The following is an 18,053-nucleotide window of genomic DNA, read 5'->3' as shown; positions in this document are numbered from 1 at the left end:
TCAAAGCCAGGCACGCTACTTCCCAGCCTCTCGGGGCGTGTCCTCGGTTGGTGCCGGCTCGCGGGGACCCCAGGACCTCCGAGGGGGCGAGTTCCTGGTGCAGAGCTTGACCTCTCGTCCCAGCGCGTTCAGCAGCCTAAAGGTCACGTCGCTGTGCGGGTAGCTTTTGATGCCTCTCCTGATAATTGGCCCGTCACAATGCTCCAGACTGCTAGCCTGGGCCTCACATGCCCGCTCCAGGGGCGTCCTGGGGCAGCACTCTGTCCAGGAGCTGTCTGTCTCACAGCCGCTTTACCTCCGCAGGATGGGGTCCCCCCCTCAGCATGGAGACACCCCATTCTGGGTCCCAATTCTCTGAGGGGGCCGGAAAAGCAGGGTGGACTCTGCCAGCGAAAGAGCAGTCTTTCCAGGTTGTGTTCTGGAAGGAAGAAGAAAAGGGGGTTGTGAAGACGGTGCCCGTGACCTTGGTCAGGATGGAAGGGGCACTGCAGTGTCCACACGCCCCCTGCCAGGCCTGGCCTCTCTCCACACTCACTTTCTTTTTACGTTTTTTTTGTTAGTTTGTTTTTGCTTTTTTAAGGGCCATATCTGTGACACATGGAGGTTCCCAGGCTAGGGGTTGAATCAGAGCTACAGCTGCCGGCCTACACCACAGGCACAGCAATGCAGGGTCTGAGCCATGTCTGCGACCTACACCACAGTTCAGGGCAACGCCACATCCTTAACCCACCAAGCGAGGCCAGGGATCGAACCCACAACCTCATGGTCCCAGTCAGATTCGTTTCTGCTGCGCCACAACAGGAACTCCTCTTACGTTTTTTAAATTATTAAAAAGATGGTGGAACCGCGACGTTAAAGTAAGGTGGGGAGGAACGGAAGCACCCCAGTCTTGAACCCTAACCCCCCGATTTTATTTTTGTAAATGATTTTGTCCCCCTGTTTTTGCAGCAAATGTCTCCTGCGTGTTACTTAGATGGTTCTGGGAGTTTGTAATTATGAAGGTAGCACAAAAACGATTGTTTACATTGCAGAAAATTTGAAAAAGAGAGTAAAAGGAGAAATGGCTCCCCCAAACTCAGCTGGCCACGCTTCTGCCCTCCAGGTTTCTTCTGATCCAAGCAGAGCGTGGTTCTGAGACTTTGAGTTTGAATCCTGGCTATGCCGTTTGCAGGCTTAGGCAGCCGCCAGGCACAGCCCTACTCGGCCTCCACTGGCTCAGATTTTTGAGAGTGCCCAGCACACGTGAGGCTTGAGTGAGCTAACCTGAGACATGCCTGGCACATAGGAAGTGCTGGGGCCTATCTGTTCCCATCCCAGGAACAGCATGTGCCCTGCTTCCTGCAGTGGACGCTCCCACGTTCTCAGCGTGGCGTGAGAAACAGTTCTCATTCTTGTCCAGAAGTAAAAGGCTGGAATGGGAGCTGGCTCAGTCCTCGGCTCTGAGCAGGGAACTCTGCTGTCCTGCCAGGTGCAAGCAGCTGTAGCCAAGGCCAGAGGGAGCCCCACAGGCCGGGCAACCCCAGAACCTTCCAATCTGTGCCCATTGTGCCTGGGAGGGGGGCTCTGCTGCCCGCTGGGGCTTCCACTCTGTCTCATCAATGGAAAGATGTTGAGGCTCCAGGGAACCAATGTCCTTTGTACCTGGGCTGAATCGTTGAGGCAGAGGCCCTGGGCCACGCAAGCTCCTTAGGCAGGTTGCTTCCTGTGGACCAGTGGCTGGGAGGCCCCATGGCTCAGGGGTGCAGGCCTGGGCCCTTCTTCCAAAAGCAGGGGTTGTCTTATGCTGGACCCACACTTTGTCTTTGCAGAGAAGCCCAACTTGACAGTGAGCTGGGCAGGCTTGGGGTCCAGGAAGGGGCCCAGGCCCAGTGCTGCTGAACCCTGCTGTGGCTCCAGTGCTGGCTCCGCCCGCTGGGCCCACGCGAACACACCCCAGACGCGGGTGCTGCTCTTCCTCGCGTCCTGGCAGGGGAACGGGGGCCGGGGCTCTGCTGAGCTGGAGGAGTGGGGATCCTCAAGACCCCTCTGCCAGCGACTTGGGGGTGACTGAGGGAGGAGAGGGAAGGCGGCCTGTGTGCACACGCTCAGCCTCTCAGTGGGGAGCACAGACTTGGGGGCCAGTCGGGACTCGAACCTCAGCCCCAGCACAGGGTAACTGAAGTTCACGAGCCGGGCCAGGTCACTCGTCTCCAGAAGTGACCTGCGCTGGAAACTCCCGCCTTCTCCTTCGTGCCAGACTGTGCGGTCGAAGGGCGTGTCCCAGGGCCATTGTCAGTCTGGAAAGGTCGGACTCCCGGGCCAGAGCCAGTCCCTCCAGAGGGAGGGGAGTGCTGCTGCCAGCTCAAATCCAGCGGCGGAGCCAGGCTCCTCCCAGGTACCCCGCCTCCCCTGGCACCAAAGCGTGCTCATGTGTATGTTCTAGCAGCCTGCCAGGCTTGGCACCTTCAACCCATTCTGAGGTCTCTCAGTAGGTGGACATTCCCAAGGGTTTTGTTCTGGGTCCTGCTCTCTAAAAGCCTTGCCTGTGATTGAGCTTCAGAGTCCCGCTAATGAGTTTGAATTGTATTCTCTACGCCCACGACGGTGATTAAGAGTCTTTGAATTGGCGGTTTCGTCACGGCTCAATGGTTAACAAATCTGACTAGGAACCATGAGGTTGCGGGTTCGATCCCTGGCCTTGCTCAGTAGGTTAAGGATCCGGCGTTGCCATGAGCTGTGGTGTAGGTCACAGATGCGGCTCGGATCTGGTGCTGCTGTGGCTGTGGTGTAGGCCTGCAGCTGCAGCTCCGATTCACCCCCTAGCCTGGGAACCTCCATATGCTGTGGGTGCAGCCCTGAAAAGACGAAAAAAGAAAAAAAAAAAGACTCTTTGAATCATCAAGTCTTGGGACAAACCAGAATTTCTGAGTGTCTAATGAGAGGTGGCACATCCCTGAAGCATCTGTCTTGGTCCCTGGCCAGGGGCAGGCATCACTAACCAGCGTCCTTGCGTCTAGATCTGGTGCTGTACTGCGAGGCCTTCCTCACCACCTACAGGACCTTCATCAGCCCCGAGGAACTCATCAAGAAGCTGCAGTACAGATATCCTTGCCCGGCCCCCGCCCTGGCTCCACCTCGCGCTCCACAGAGCCGCCTGGGTTCGGAGGAAGGGCCTGCGTGCCTGCTCGGCCCTCGCGCAGGGAGCTGTGTCGCCACGGTGGGCAGCAGTGATGAGCTGCTCAGCCCTGCGCTGCCGTGTCCTAGCTTGGGGCCTCAGGCAAGGCTTCTCTGGGCCTCATTCCTCACCTGTAAAAGGACTGAGGGACGTCATGTGAGGTGCCGGGAGCACAGGGTGGCAGTGGTGGTCCCTAGGGGAGTCTGAAGAATTGGAATTGACGCAGCCCGAGAGGAGCGGTGTGTAGGCCCCTGCAGAGACCTGGGTCACTGGCACCTGCAGCTTCTCCGAGCTGAGCCGCAGGGCGATGGGGGTGACGCGTAGGACGTGTGCCAGGCTAGAGGGGATCGGGACGCAGATGAGCAACCTACGGAGCAGACACGGCCACTGCAACTGGTGGCAGACCAGCAGTGGACAGACGCTCCGTGTCCACGACAGAATCGGCTCCCACCCCTGGACCACCCTGCCCCACGGACTCCCCTTTCAAACGCCGCTCCCCACAGTAGGGGCCTTTCTTGGAGCCAGACCTGCCCGAACTGCCCAGACTCAGCTGGAGCTACTGTCGCACAGCATGGGCCTGCCCAAGGTCCCCGCTCCTTGGCCTCCTCCTGCGTCACAGCCCACGAGTGCCCTCTGCTGGACAGCCACCGTCACTTGGGGCAGTCCCCCCAGCTTTCCCGCTCCCTTCCTGTGCTCCAGCGGCCCCGGTCCCTGAGAACTGCACAGCCCGCCTAGGCAGGGCCTTCGTTCCCTCCAGCCTCGCGCATTCAGCTGCTCACAGGCCTGGTGCGGCGTGATACCAGCTCACACTTGAGAACGCCCCAGTGTCAGTTTGAGGCTGTGTCTGCACGTGCAGTCTCACTTGGCCGTGACGGCCCTTTACACACGCATCACTGTCAGGAACAGGGTGCCTTTGTAGTGTGTCCTACCATGTACGCAAGGAGACTGGGGTCCAGGCCACCCTGAGTCAGCGTCTCCTCTGCTTGTCCTTAATGGGCACGATACAGCGTCGTGACCCCGGGCCCAGGTGGCTGGTGAGTCCTTTGTGCTGCAGCCCTGGGCCCTGTCCCTTTGCACTCCTTCCTGAGCGCCCGTGGATTTCTGGGGAGCAGGCAGGATGGAGCCAGAGAAGGGTCTGGAGGTGTGGTGAACACACGAGGGTGAAACCAGGACCCTCAAGGTCGAAGCCATGGCCTTGGGGAGGTGGTCGGCCTTTGGAAGGGCTGCTGTGGGGTGGGGGCTGCTGTGCTTCATTCAGGTGGGCTCTGCAGCTGTGGAAAGACCATGGGGTCTCAGGAGCAGAGGGGGACCCCTCCAAGCTGTGCGCCTCCCCCGGCGACCTGGAGGTTTGAGGGCAAGTGCTTTTCAACCGCCTGCCTCTGCCTGAGCCTCAGGGATGCAGCTTCAACGGCAGGTCCCAGGAACCTTGGGTTGAAGCCAACAGAGAGGCCCGGACAGTGCAGGGCCAGCAGTTCTCCAGGCAGGAGGCGGGGGTCCAGAACCGTCCTTGGGGTCAGGCTGGCTCTCTGCCTTCCCCGGCCTTGCCCACAGGGCTCCTGGAGGGCCGCTGAGGGGCAGACGTGTAGCCAGGGGCGGGGGGCATTTGACTACAGGAAAAGCCTCCCACCCATCCCCTGACCCCGCCTGGGAGAACAGCTGTTTCTTTAACCCATGGTCCACGTACGAGAAGTTCTCGCCTTTCGCCGACACGTTCAAGAAGCGCGTCAGCAAGAACACGTTCTTCGTGCTGGTGCGGGTGGTGGACGAGCTCTGGTGAGTGGGGCCCCGCCGGGCTGCGGGCTTCCTGTCGCTCGCCGCCTGGACAGGGCTTGCTGCTGCTCGCTTGAACTTGACCCCTGGCGAGAGGGACCTGCTCCCTCGGACCTGCCCCTGCCGGGCCCTGATTGTCTGGGGGGCCCTCTCCTGCCCTCCTCAGCCTCCCATGCCTCCCTGCCGGAGTGGAGTGGCCACTTCTGTTCATTCAACCACACACCACGAGGTCCCCGTTCCGGGCTAGAGAGTCCTTGGTGAAGGGAACCATGGGGCCATGAAATACCGCATGTGGAGAACACTGCCGAGGGGGTTCAGGGGCATCTTAGGGGAGCCAGGACCCTAGTGACGCATCCCCCCAGGGGACCCGGAGCTCCTCCGGGGCAGGATTTGTGGGGCACTTGTCCCCAGCGTGGTCCCTGGTGCTTGTCCAGTGCCGGCGGGCGTCTGCTGAGAGGACGACAGCTCCCCGTTACTCTGGGAGCACCTCCAGCACCCTGTGGGATGCAGGCCGCCGTCCCCAGACCGTTTCTCCCACCCTCTTCCCACAAGAGGTTTCCCAGCTCCGCTGAGGTGTCCCGTGGCCCTGGGTGTCTCGAGGGCGCTCTAGACCCTCCGGTGCCTGTGTTCGGGCCCTTTAGCCTAGTGGAGCTGACGGAAGAGATCTTGAAGCTGCTGATGGACCTGGTCTTCCGCTTGGTGTGCAATGGGGAGCTCAGCCTGGCCCGCGTGCTGCGCAAGAACATCCTGGACAAGGTGGACCAGAAGAAGCTGCTCAGGTGTGCCAGCTCTGGCCAGCCCCTGGCAGCCAAGGGGGTGGCAGCCAGGTGAGCCACAAGCCGTCCGTCTCTGGCTTCCCGGGGCGCTGCCTCTGGCGAGAGCCGTGCCAGCAGCTGCCCCTCCAGCCCCACCACCTCACTTCCTGGTCCTGCCCAGGTCCCGTTACGACCGCCTCAAGGACAGTCCAGTGGTGCCCCCGGGGCCGGGCCTCTTCTCCCGGGTTGTGTTGTGTGACAGGCAGTGGGCGGCAGGGCACGGAGGGGCTTCCTGGGACGGAGAGATGAATGCCTTTCAGGCTGCGGTCAGCACTCAGGCATCTTCCTGGAGCTGACACGGCAACTGTTCATTCTCACCCAGTCCCCCATCCCTGTGCCACCCTGAACATTCTGAGGATCTGTGTCCGTTCCAGTCTGCCACCTGCTCCTCTCCCCCGGCCGTGGGGGGGCGGTTTATCGCCTTCTTGGTGGTGCCTCAGCCTCCGCTGGCACGGCACCATCTTTGTTCCCATTGGGCCCTGACGTTGGGTCAGGCTGAGCCCACGGGCAGAGGCAGCAGCACAGGGCAGGCCCGGTCTCCCAGGGGGGAGCCACCCCGGTTCCGCTCTGATGCACGTCGTGCTCGCTCTGCTCCGAGGCCCACCGTGCGCGGCGCCCCCGCTGACCCCTCCCCTCGTGCCTCTGTCTTCCAGGCCCGGGACCCTGCATGACTTCCACAGCCATGAGATCGCCGAGCAGCTGACGCTGCTGGATGCCGAGCTGTTCTATAAAATAGAGGTGCGGTGCTGCCCCGATGAGCCGCCGCTGCTCGTCCCTGGATGAGGGAAGCCACCGCACCGTGGGAAAGCCGGGGCCTCCGGTTCTACCCAGTCTGCCTCCTTTTTCAGATTCCCGAGGTTTTGCTTTGGGCCAAAGAGCAGAACGAGGAAAAGAGCCCCAACTTGACCCAGTTCACAGAACACTTCAACAACATGTCCTACTGGTGAGAAGGGGGCCCCAGCGAAGCCCCTGGGGACAGGGTCCCGTGTGCTCCTTCTCAGGGTGCCCCAAAAGGAGCTCCCGCCTCTTCTGCGGCCCGGTGGGCGTTTGCTGTGAACCAGAAACAAGACAGGACAGAGTCTGTCTTACACGTGGGGAGGGCTGGCAGGGGGGGACTTAGCCAGGATCAACACGTGGCGTCTGCCATCGGTGGTGGCAGGGCGGCAGGAGAGGGAGTCTGTCATCCTGCGCGGACTCTGCCTGAAGGAGAAGGACAGCAGAGGAGGAGTTTCGCCAATGCTTGTACTCAGCCTTAAATTCTTCCAGTAAAAGTGAAGCCCCAAAGTGAGTTTATGATGGAACATACCTCATGGCTCTTCAAGATGTGGCCCAAGGGTGCCACAGCCTCTCGGCCTCAACTAGAGGATGGTGGAAGCGTGGGGGCCCAGCAGCCTCCTACTGCAGCAGACGCCCCCACCCCACGCCCATCACACCACCAGGAAAGCGTGTGGCGATTTTTAAATGCTCTAAGGGCTGCTTGCTGCAGGGTTTAAAACTGGGTCATCTGCTTCCTTCCTCGCTTCCCTCCCACCCTCGGAAGCGTCTTGCTCAGGACCCCAGGGTGGGACCGAAGCTGGGCGCAGCCTCCAGCCCTACCCCTTGCTGGGCACCGGGGGCTCCACGTACAAGGTGGGGCAGTGGCCGTTACTGGGTCAGAAGAGGGCCACCTTCTCTGAGTGACGGGCACGGCCCCTGTGAGGCTCTCCTGCAAGGCCAGCCTTGGGCTTTGGTTGCTGCTCAGGTTCTGGGAGGTGCCCTCCTTATGGCTGGCAAGGTGGCCTCTTAACCCCCGTGTCCACTCATCTCGAGCTAATCCTGAGGCCACTCTTGGGGCCTGTCCAGCCGCCGTGGGGCTCAGGGTCAGCACCCTCGGTGTTGCTCAGCTTCGATCCTCCAGAGCCTCCGCCTGCACGGTGGAGCTCCCCATCCAGTTGCAGGCTCTCTGCAGCCCCTCGCCTACGCCAGGGGCCACGAGCGCCTTGCGAGCAGAGGCTACAGCTACACCCGCCACACGCCACCTCCACCAGCACCAGCCGGGGCCTGAAGGGACACCGGTCAAGTGACCTGTCTCCCTCTCTCCTTGGTGCATGCAGGGTCCGGTCCATCATCATGTTACAGGAAAAGGCCCAGGACAGGGAGCGGCTGCTCCTGAAGTTCATCAAGATCATGAAGGTAGCTGGCGCCTCCCCAGAGCCTGCCCCGGTGCCCCTGGCCCCTGCCCCCGCCCTCACGGCCGCCCGGCCTTTCTCCACAGCACCTGCGGAAGCTGAACAACTTCAACTCCTACCTGGCCATCCTCTCGGCACTGGACTCGGCGCCCATCCGCCGGCTGGAGTGGCAGAAGCAGACCTCGGAGGTAGGCGGCTGGGAGGGAAGCCACAAGCTCCGAGGCCCTGCGCTCAGGTCCCTGCGCTGCCGAGGGGCTGGGGCAGCACGCGCATGCACGCACCCCCCTCCCCACCTTAGTTTCCCGTCTCTCTTCTCATCACTGGGGGGCCGCAGCAGGCACTGGAGCTCTCCTGTGGATTTCTTCAGGGTAAATGCTAAGGGGAGATGGGCAGGGTGCTGAGCAGGCATGTGACGAGGGGTCTGGCCCAGCCAGGGGTCAGGGAGGCCCCCTGAGGAAGTGTTTATCCCCCCAAGATCCAAATAGGGGTTTCCTGGGAAGGGAGGGGAGTTTCCACAAGGGGACAGGGGGCAGCGCTAGGGGCGTGGGGGCCTTTATCCTTGTGCGGGAGCTGTTTCTTGGGAAGAGAAGCAGAGCCGGACACAGGGCTGGGGGTCATCTCATGGGGCAGTTTAAGGGGACAGTTATGATACAGTGTTGTATGGAGAAGTGGCTGCTCCAGGAACAGCCTGAGGAGGCAAGGAAGGCTTCCTGGAGGAGGCACCTAACAGGAAAGAGGCCGGGCAGGCAGAAACCCCACGCTTCAAGCAGGAGCAGCAAGGCCACTGCCTTGAGTGCACGAGAGCGAAGGCAGGCTCGGGCCGGGAGGGCCAGGTCCAGTGTGTGCCCTGGAGGCCTGCAGGGGCCCGCAGCGCCGAGCAGAGCGAGGCAGGAGCCCGAGCTCCGGCCCCTGCCCACAGTGGGCACCAGCTGCCCAGAGATGTGCTTCTGCGCACGCTGTGGGCCATTTATGCGGGGAAGGCCCAGCCTGCCCGCCGCTGGAGCAGGGCCGGGCCTGGCTCTGGGGTGGGTGGGGGGAGGGGCGCGGGCCCCGTGTCCCGGGGTGTCCCGGGGTGTCCCGGCTCGTGGCTCACGACCGCGCTCGCTCTGCCCAGGGCCTGGCTGAGTACTGCACGCTGATTGACAGCTCGTCCTCCTTCCGCGCCTACCGGGCCGCCCTCTCGGAGGTGGAGCCGCCATGCATCCCCTACCTGTGAGTAGAGCCTCCCACCGGGGCGCCCCTCATCTCCTCTGGGGAGGGTAGGCGGGGCGCCCACAGAGACCCTCACTTCCAGGTTTCTGGGTTACCTTCACCAGCACAGCCTGCTCCTTGTTCAAGGGTTCGAATCAAAAAGGGGTCGTGTGAAAGGGCCTCTGCCTTCCCCCACCCCCCGCCTCTGTAGTCAGCGCGCTTGGGCGCACATGAGGACAGGTGCTGACTCCAGCCGTCCTCAAACTTGGCTGCACGTCACAGCCCCCCAGGAACCCCGGGAGTACTTGGCGTGAGGCAGCTCAGCGCGTTTCCCCGGGTGGGGCCGTGGACGAGAGTACACAGGTGTTTGGCAGGACAATCCCGTGGCACCGGGCTTGGGAAGGAGCGGGAAAATCAAAGCGCCCTCTCTTGCGAGCTGACCTCGATGTGCTCGTGGGCAGGGGTGGGACACTCAGCCGTCTCCCAGGCCGCGCATGTCTGGTGGCACGTCCCTCGGGCCTCCCCCCTGAGGTACAGACCTTGCAGCCAACGACCCCGGCCTTGCTCCCCAGCCCCTCTGCCCTCGCTGACCAGCACACATTTGTCCGTCTGGGCTCCTTGGGGGGTGCCAGCTGTTCCCCCCCGGGGCTGAGCTCTCTCTAGTAGAAGAACCACCCCATCACTTGTCACGGAGCTTCACGGCCTCTGTTTGAAAGCACACCACCATCCTGTTAATAAGGGATTTACCCACCACCACTCAAGTTCGGGGTGTTGGTTCTTGTTCCTCTGCTCCTTGCACCTCAGCAAAGCCCAGCTCTGCCAGGCCGCAGGGGTTGTTGAAGGGGCTTCGTAGCAGGAATTCCAGAGGAGACACTCGTGTCCCGTTCGCACTCATGGGTGTGGCAGCTGCTCAGGCGCCGGCCCATCTTGGGGGCTTAGCCGGCCACCTTCCTGCTTCTCCATCCTCCCAGGGGGCTCATCCTGCAGGACCTCACCTTCGTTCACCTGGGAAACCCAGACTACATCGACGGGAAGGTGAATTTTTCCAAACGGTGGCAGCAGTTTAACATCCTGGACAGCATGCGGTGCTTCCAGCAGGCGTGAGTGCGGCCCCCAGCGGGGCTGGCCTGGGCGGGGCCTCCCGGGCAGAGATGGGCAGTGACAGGGGACCCGTGGGGCTTCGACGCCCACACCCGGAGGTGGCTGGCAGCCTGTCCTCCGTGGTCCCGTTCAGGGAAGCTGGGGGGCCAGTCTGGCCCTGAGGAATTGCTGGGAGGCCGAGGCCCGGCTCCCGCAGAGCTGCTCCGGGAACGGGGCCTGAGGGTGCAGCTCAGCACGGGCGAGTTTGCGGGCAGCACCCGCGGGCTGCTGGGTCCCCACCGGCGCTCAGGCTGCCCCTCCTCCTCCAGGCATTACGACATCCGGAGGAATGATGACATCATCAACTTCTTCAACGACTTCAGCGACCACCTGGCCGAGGAGGCCCTGTGGGAACTCTCTCTGAAAATCAAGCCCAGGAACATAACAAGGAGAAAAACAGACCGGGAAGAGAAGACCTAGGAGCAGGTGCCACGAGCGAGGAGAACGCTCCAGAGAGGCTCAGAGGGCCCCTCCAAGACCGCAAGGGACCTTGGACCTGTGACGCGGCAGTGGCACACGTCCTGGCCTCAGCGCCCCAAGGCCCAGCCAGGCCCCTGCGGTGTGGGCCCGGGTCCGGAGCCTGCGGCAGCTTCCTGCCTTCCTCCTCCCCAGGCGCAGACCCCTCGGCCCACGTGGAGTCAGCAGGCAGGTCGCGTTGCTCATTTGTGACCCGGTGGTTTTGGTTTGGTTTGGTTTCTGCTTTGCTCGGTCTTCCACTCTCACCCCCTCCCCACCTCTCCTCCCCCAAGCCTGGGAGCTGCGCAGGGACATCTTCCGCAGACCAGGGGACAGCAGGGATCTGCCGAAGGGACCGATGAGTGGAGGCTCAAGCACCCTCGGGGGAGGGGCTTGCTCTCCTGGTGACCTTGGAAGAAGGGGACATGCAGTCGGGTGGGCAGAAGGCAGGCGTGGGGGAGACCCCTCACTCTCCATGCCCCACTTCTTAAAATGGATGGTGTGCGCTGCTCGGCTGGCCCAGAAAGGTACGACAGGCGTCCTCCCAGCAGCCCTGGAGCTGGCGCTCCGGTCACGGTACTGGCCCTCCTTTGCTGGGCCTCGAGCAGCGGTGTCTCTCTCCCGTTTTCGCCCCTTCATCTCCCACCCTGTCCTGCTGGCCCTCCCTGTGATCTGGCACCATGGGAGCCGGGAAGTGGCCGCTGGAGCCAGGACAGCCCTGACTGCACTCAGGGCCCATGCTCCTGGTTGAGTTCATTCTGAGGAGGGAGGGGCGCTTCTGTCCAGGGGAGGCCGGCAGCCCCTCCTCTGCCGCCTGCTGTGTGCCTTAAACTCCATCTCCTGCCCCTCCGCCCTGCCCCGAGCCTCGGGGGCCTTTCGCCAGTGCGGCGCTGTCGGCGCTCCCCTGGTAGGCACGGGGGCCTGGCTGCCCAGGCGCCTCTCCGGCGGCCACCACGCGGCAGGCTCGCCCTGTCCTCTGGCCAAGGCCCAGCGCCTGCAGGAGCCGGGCTCCCTCCTCCTCCTCCTCCAGAGCCGCTCTCGCTGCTGAGGTTGACAATCTGGGGCAAGGTCTGCGGGCGGGGGGGGGCGGGGGGGTCCTGATTTGCATCATTGAGCAGCCTTCTCCTGGGCTTGGGGCTTGAGCAAGCAAACACCAGGATTGACCCGGGTTCAGTCCGGTTTAAACAGAACAGAAAGAAACCGACATCTGTCAACCATTTAAAAAACAACCCTGTCACTTTGAGCCCCTCATGGGTTTTTGAACAGCTTTTATCCAGAAGAAAACCGGGCCAGGTTTTTTCTTTGTCCTGTACATAGAGGGAAGGAGTCTGAAGCGTCAGCTTTCACCCCTCGGGCAGCGATCCTGCCGGCGGCGGCGGGCAGAGCGCGTCACTTTATTATTTAAAGAGTGTGTGTGTAGAGTCGCTGTTTATTAACAGTATTGTGTGTGGGATTGGGTTTTCGTTTGTCCCCGCTTTTCCAAGTCCTCTCATTTCAGTCTTTTCCTCCTCCCATCCTCCCCCGGGCCCGGCCCAGCTCTGCTGAATGCGCTGTGCGTGCCTGGGGGCCGCCGTAGGCTCGGGGCTGCGGGGCCCAACACGGCGCCGGGCCGGGGTGTCTGTTCGCTGTGTGCTCCGCTGGGAGCCGCACGGGATGGAGGGGCTTCACCGTCCCTCGATTCAGAGCAGACCCTGTGCCCACACACCCCTCCTCGCCGGGGGCCCTGGGGCTGAGCCGAGGCGCCAGGCAGGCAGTGCGGGTGGACATGGGGCCGCCGGGCCGGGGGCCCCCTGCGTGAGGACAGCAGGTGCAGTGTGTTTTAACTTATTGGCTGACAGGCTTCCCCGCCTTCGCCTCCTTAAGACACGTTCCTGGCTCTGGGAGCGGCCAGCCTGGCTGTGGTTTGTCTGTCTGGAGGCCGGTCGGGGGTTTGACTGCATCGGGAGGGTGTGGGTCCTGTGGAGGCGGCGCTCCCTGGCAGGCGTGGGACGGGGAGAGGGCAGGCACCCCACATCTGAGAAGCTCCCTCCCGGTGTTACAATGTAATATATGCCCCTGACTAACCCGGCTGATAGAGGCATCTTCCTGCAGACATTTCAAACCTGTAACTTTTATATGAAAGGAAAATAAACGCAGAGGAAAGCTGTGGCCGCCTGTGTCAAAATGCCGGTCTGAGCCATCTCCTTTCCGTGACCTCCTCGTGGGCTGGGCAGAGGGCTCTGGTCCCCGTCCTCATGCTGGTTTGCTGCTGTCGGGGCAGTTCCGACAGAGTGGGGCAGACGGCGCCAGCTACTCGTGCAACACCCCCTCCTCAGCCTTGTGCCCCAGAAGGGGACCAGTGACAAGAGCTTTGCTGCCTCCACCTGGCCAAACAGGTTCCTGGGGCAGATTCAGGGGCACACGGGTGTCCAGAGCTGCTTTTCAAAGCCCCTAAAGTGCTGTCCTTGAAAGGGTGCCTTTGGCAGGTTCCCACTGCCCCTCACCCCGGGGGAAGGCTCAGGCTCAGGCTCAGCATGGCACCCTGCGCCTGCACGGGACCAAGTGAGGCAGCCCTCCTGTGCCCCCAGAGCTCTCGTGTCATGTGAGATGTCACCCGCGGGGAGACTGAGCACCTGCGTGTCAGCCACAGAGGGGACAGCAGGGGGCCGGGGGGGGGAACCCTGCCCGGCTCTGAGCCCTGCTGGAGGTGCCCACGCACAAGCAGCCTGGGGACGCTGAGGGCTCTCCACCTCTGTCCCGGGGGTGCGTGAGGCCCACAGCGAGAAGAGCTGGAACCTCCCCTTTGGGGAAGGCAAGTATGCCAGGCTGGCCACACTGTGAGGCTCTGAGAGGAAGGGCCCAGGCCTCCGGCGTTAACTGAGCAACCTAGCATGTGCCAGGTGTCATCACGAAGGCTCCCCCAGCCTTGTGGGCTGACTGGACCTTCCTGTTTCTCTCGTTCTCTAGTTGTGTCCTCACAAATTATGCCTCATTTCCCTGTTGTCTGTGTTGTCCCATTCGACTGACAAGCCGCTCAGCTCCCAAGCTCTATACCCCATCTTACCCACCAGCCAGCAGCCAGCCTGGCCTGGCCCCGACAGCCCTATCCCCAGACACTGAGGGAATGAGAGGCCTGAGCCTGCCCACCAGGCCTGCAACACAGTGGCCACCACGCACCCACCCCGATCTTGGGTGGCTGGGGGCGGGGGGAGAGGGGACGGATTCACCAAGCAGTAGAGAAGGTCTTGTGCGGTGGAGGTGGGTTAGATGCCTGGGTCCCCCCCGCCCCCAACCCCAGAGGGTTCTCTCCTGGGTGACCCAGGAAGCTCAGAACCAACCTTCCCCAGCCCTCCCTCGAGGTTCCGCTGCAGGTCAGGCCACAGGTGGCACATGGCCAGGCTCTGGGTGGAATGGCCAGTTGGGTCATTCTGGTCCTGGGCTTGCTGGGAACACACGAGGAATGGGGCCTGCGGCTCGTAAGGGTTCTAGTCCTGGCTCTGCAACTAATTAGCCAAATGACCTTGGGTAAGTAACCCCTTCTCTGCTCCTCTGCTCCTCAGTTTCTCTAGCTGGAAGCAGGGGTAATAACGGCTCTGCCTCAGGCCTGTGAAGGCTCGGTGCTTTAGACCTGGAGCAGTAGCTGGTTAACTATCACAGTTATTCTCACGTAGCACGCACTGAGTACCAAGCACTCTGCAGACAGCTTTACCCCACTGACGTCTCTTAATTTAAAAATCATACAAGTGAGATGCGACAACCATAAAAGGACTACAAAGAAGAGGTACTTGACATTAAAGAAATTAAATTTTAGGAGTTGCTGTTGTGGCTCTGTGGTTAACCAACCTGACTGGCATCCATGAGGACACAGGTTCAATCCCTGACCTTGTCCAGTGGGTTAAGGATCCGGTGTTGCTGTGGCTGTGGAGTAGGCTGGCAGCTACAGCTCTGATTCGACCTCTAGCCTGGGAACCTCCATCGGCCACAGATGTGCCTCTGGGAGAAAAAAAAAGAAAAAAAAAATTAAATTTGGTTTGAAATCCACTCACAAACATCAGGTCCAGACAAGCTTAACAGGTAATTTAGCCAAACAGGTAGCTTTAGTCTTACATGTCCCTGAGAACAGAAGGGGAAACACTTCTCAACTTGTTTTCTGAGTGGAATACAACCTTGAGTGACCTCAAAGCCAGACAATAAAAGTTCAATTAGTTATGCAACAATTATGACATAATCTTAGCAACACCAAAGCAGCAATGTATATAAATCCATACTTCCCAACCAAGCTGAGCTCATCCTCAAACACCAGGACGGAGGAGAGCAGTAAACTGGTGCGTGTACTTGACCGGATCCTGGACCCTCATGTGGGCATGCCCAGCTGGCACAGCTTTCCTTCCTGGGGCTCTAAGAATAGGTATGCCACGTCCACACGTGCTCTTTCTCCACCCTGGCTTACCTGGATTCCGGGTGTTGAGATGGCAGAGCCCTAAGTAGAGGGAGCCCCGCCAGGGACCACTCCCCCTGCCCTACGTGGGGCTTCACATGAATGAAAAAATGGACTTGCACTAAACTAAGCTGCTGAGAGTTGAGGGCGTATAGATTTTCACAATATGGCCTAGCCTCTCCTGAATAAACCACACCAACAGACTAAAGGAAGAACACTATATAATTTCCTCAGTAGCCTTTGTTAAAAATGAAGGACTCAGTTTTTATTTTAAAAAGTAGTAAGAGTCTTTTGGTTAAGTGGAAATTGAAAACTTCCTTAATCTAATAAAGGCTATTTTCTAAACTCATATACAAACATACCTTATGGTGACATAGACAAACAATTTCCTTTAAAATAGAACAGGAAGTTCCCATTGTGGCTCAGTGGTAACAAACCCAAATGGTATCCATGAGGATGCAGGTTTGATCTCTGGCTTCCCTCAGTAGGTTAAGGATCCAGCATTGCTGTGGCTGTGGTGTAGAGGCTGGCAGCTGCACCTCTGATTCAACCCCTAGCCTGGGAACTTCCATATGCTGCAGATGCAGCCCTAAAAAGAGGAAAAAAAAGAAAAAAAAAGTTGACAAGAAAATCAAAAGGGAAATTAAAAAAATACCTCGAGACAAATGACAGTGAAAACACAAACCACTCAAAATCTGCGGGATGCTACAAAAGCAGTTCTTAGAGGAAAGTTCATAGCAATACAGACCTTCCTCAAAAAAAGAAGAAAAATCTCAAATGAACAACTTAACCTACCACCTAAAAGAATTAGAAAAAGAACAACAAACAAAAACCTAAAGTCAGCAAAAGGAATGAAATCAAAGATCAGAAAGGAAATCAATAAAATAGAGATTAAAGAACAATAGAAAAAAAATCAATAAAACCAAGAACTGTTTCTTTGAAAGGGTAAACAAATTGACAGACCTCTGGCCAAACTCACCAAGGAGAGAAAACCCAAATAAAATAAGAAATGAAAAAGGATAATGCAAGAAATACAAAAAACCATAAGAGGATACTACAAACAATTATATGCCAACAAATTTGGCAACCTAGAAGAAATGGACAACTTTCTAGAGACATACAGCCCACCAAAACTGAATCAAGAAGAAATAGATGCTTTAAACAGACCCATCACTAAAAACGAAATTGAGTATGTAATAAAAACATTCCCAACAAACAAACGTCCAGGACCAGATGGCTTCACAGGCAAATTCTACCAAAAATACAAAGAAGAATTTGTATGCATCCTTCTTAAACTTTTCCAAAAGGTTGAAGAAGCAGCAACATTCCCAAAGACAGTCTATAAGGCCACCACCACCCTAATACCAAAACCCGACAACAGCACTACCAAGAAAGAAAATCATAGGCTGATATCTTTGATAAATATAGATGCAAAAATTTCTCAGTTAAATTTTAGCCAGCCAAATCCAACAACACATAAAAAAGACCACACACCACAACCAAGTGGGTTTCACCCCAGAGTTCACAAGGATGGTTCATCATATGCAAATCAATCAACGCCATACACCACTTGCACAAAAGCAAAGTCAAAAGACCATATGATCATCTCAATAGATACAGAAAAAGCATTTGACAAAATTCCATCATCCAATTTGTGATCAAAACTCTTAGCAAAGTAGGTATAGAGAGAGCATAACATAATAAAAACCATTTATGACCAACCCACAGCCAATATAACACTCAACTGAGAAAACCTGGGCCTTCCTGCTAAAACCTAGAACAAGACAAGGATGCCCACTCTTACCACTTTTACTCAACACAGTGTTGGAAGTCCTAGCCACACCAATCAAACAAAATAAATAAAAGCTAATCTAAATTGGAAGAGATGAGGTAAAACTCACTCTATGCAGATGACGTGATACTATATATAGAAAACCCTAAGGACTCCACACAAAAACTACTCAAACTACTCAACGAACTCCGAAGAGTAGCAGGATAAAAGGTCAACATTCAGAAATTGGTTGCGTTTCTGTATACTAACCGTGAATACTAACCAGGAAACATTAGAAAAGGCGTATTTTTAAAATACCTCTTAAAATCGCACCCAGGAGTTCCTATCGTGGCTCAGTGGTTAACGAATCCAACTAGGAACCATGAGGTTGCAGGTTCGATTGATCCCTGCCCTTGCTCAGTGGGTTGGGGATCCGGCGTTGCTGTGAGCTGTGGTGTAGGTTGCAGACATGGCTCGGATCCCTCGTTGCTATGGCTGTGGTGTAGGCCGGTGGCTACAGCTCCGATTCGACCCCTAGCCTGGGAACCTCCATACGCTGCAGGAGCGGCCCAAGAAGTGGCAGAAAGACATACATACATACATAAATAAAATTGCACCCCAAAATTAAATACCTAGGAATACACCTTAGCAAGAAGGTGAAAGACTTATATGTTGAGAATGATAAAACTTTAATCAAGGAAATTAAAGGGAATTCAAAGAAATGGAAAGATGTCCCCTGCTCCTGGATCGGAAGAGACAATGCTGTTAAAATGGCCATCCACCCAAAGCAGTCTACAGATGCTGTGCCATCCCTATCAGGTTAATCAGGTTATCCACGACATTTTTCACAGAACTAAAACGAACAAGCCGAAATTTTATATGGAACCACAAAAGACCCACAATTGCCAAAACAATCCTGAAGAACAAAAACCAAGCAGGAGGCATAACTCTCCCAGACTTCACACAATACTGCAAAGCTACAGTCATCAAGACAGTGTGGTACTGGTACAAAATCAGACACAGGGATCAATGGAACAGAACAGAGAGCCCAGAGGTAAACCCAGACAATTAATCGCCAACAAAGGAGGCAAGAACATAAAATGGGGAGTTCCTGTCGTGGCACAGCAGAAATGAACCTGAGTAGGGACCACAAGGTTGTGGGTTCGATCCC

The 18,053-nt window shown here is 57.9% G+C and overlaps 1 protein-coding gene across 13 annotated transcripts in view; it reads left to right on the top strand.

Moving 5' to 3' along the window:
• The window catches only part of RAPGEF1 (Rap guanine nucleotide exchange factor 1), a 130,837-nt gene extending 117,979 nt beyond the window's left edge, over positions 1-12,858 (top strand). For all 13 annotated transcript variants that reach the window (XM_047768750.1, XM_047768745.1, XM_047768743.1 and 10 more), the window contains 10 exons: positions 2,997-3,081; positions 4,835-4,927; positions 5,566-5,751; positions 6,393-6,477; positions 6,588-6,682; positions 7,833-7,911; positions 7,994-8,095; positions 9,022-9,119; positions 10,070-10,198; positions 10,508-12,858. In XM_047768750.1, the coding sequence (XP_047624706.1) occupies positions 2,997-3,081; positions 4,835-4,927; positions 5,566-5,751; positions 6,393-6,477; positions 6,588-6,682; positions 7,833-7,911; positions 7,994-8,095; positions 9,022-9,119; positions 10,070-10,198; positions 10,508-10,658 (1,103 nt within the window). In that variant the 3' untranslated portion in view covers positions 10,659-12,858. The remainder of the gene's footprint in view (positions 1-2,996; positions 3,082-4,834; positions 4,928-5,565; positions 5,752-6,392; positions 6,478-6,587; positions 6,683-7,832; positions 7,912-7,993; positions 8,096-9,021; positions 9,120-10,069; positions 10,199-10,507) is intronic.
• Positions 12,859-18,053: the final 5,195 nt, after the last annotated feature.

Source organism: Phacochoerus africanus, chromosome 2, assembly GCF_016906955.1.
Source record: "Phacochoerus africanus isolate WHEZ1 chromosome 2, ROS_Pafr_v1, whole genome shotgun sequence".
Lineage (NCBI taxonomy): Eukaryota > Metazoa > Chordata > Mammalia > Artiodactyla > Suidae > Phacochoerus > Phacochoerus africanus.
This window is presented reverse-complemented; position numbering and strand designations above follow the sequence as displayed.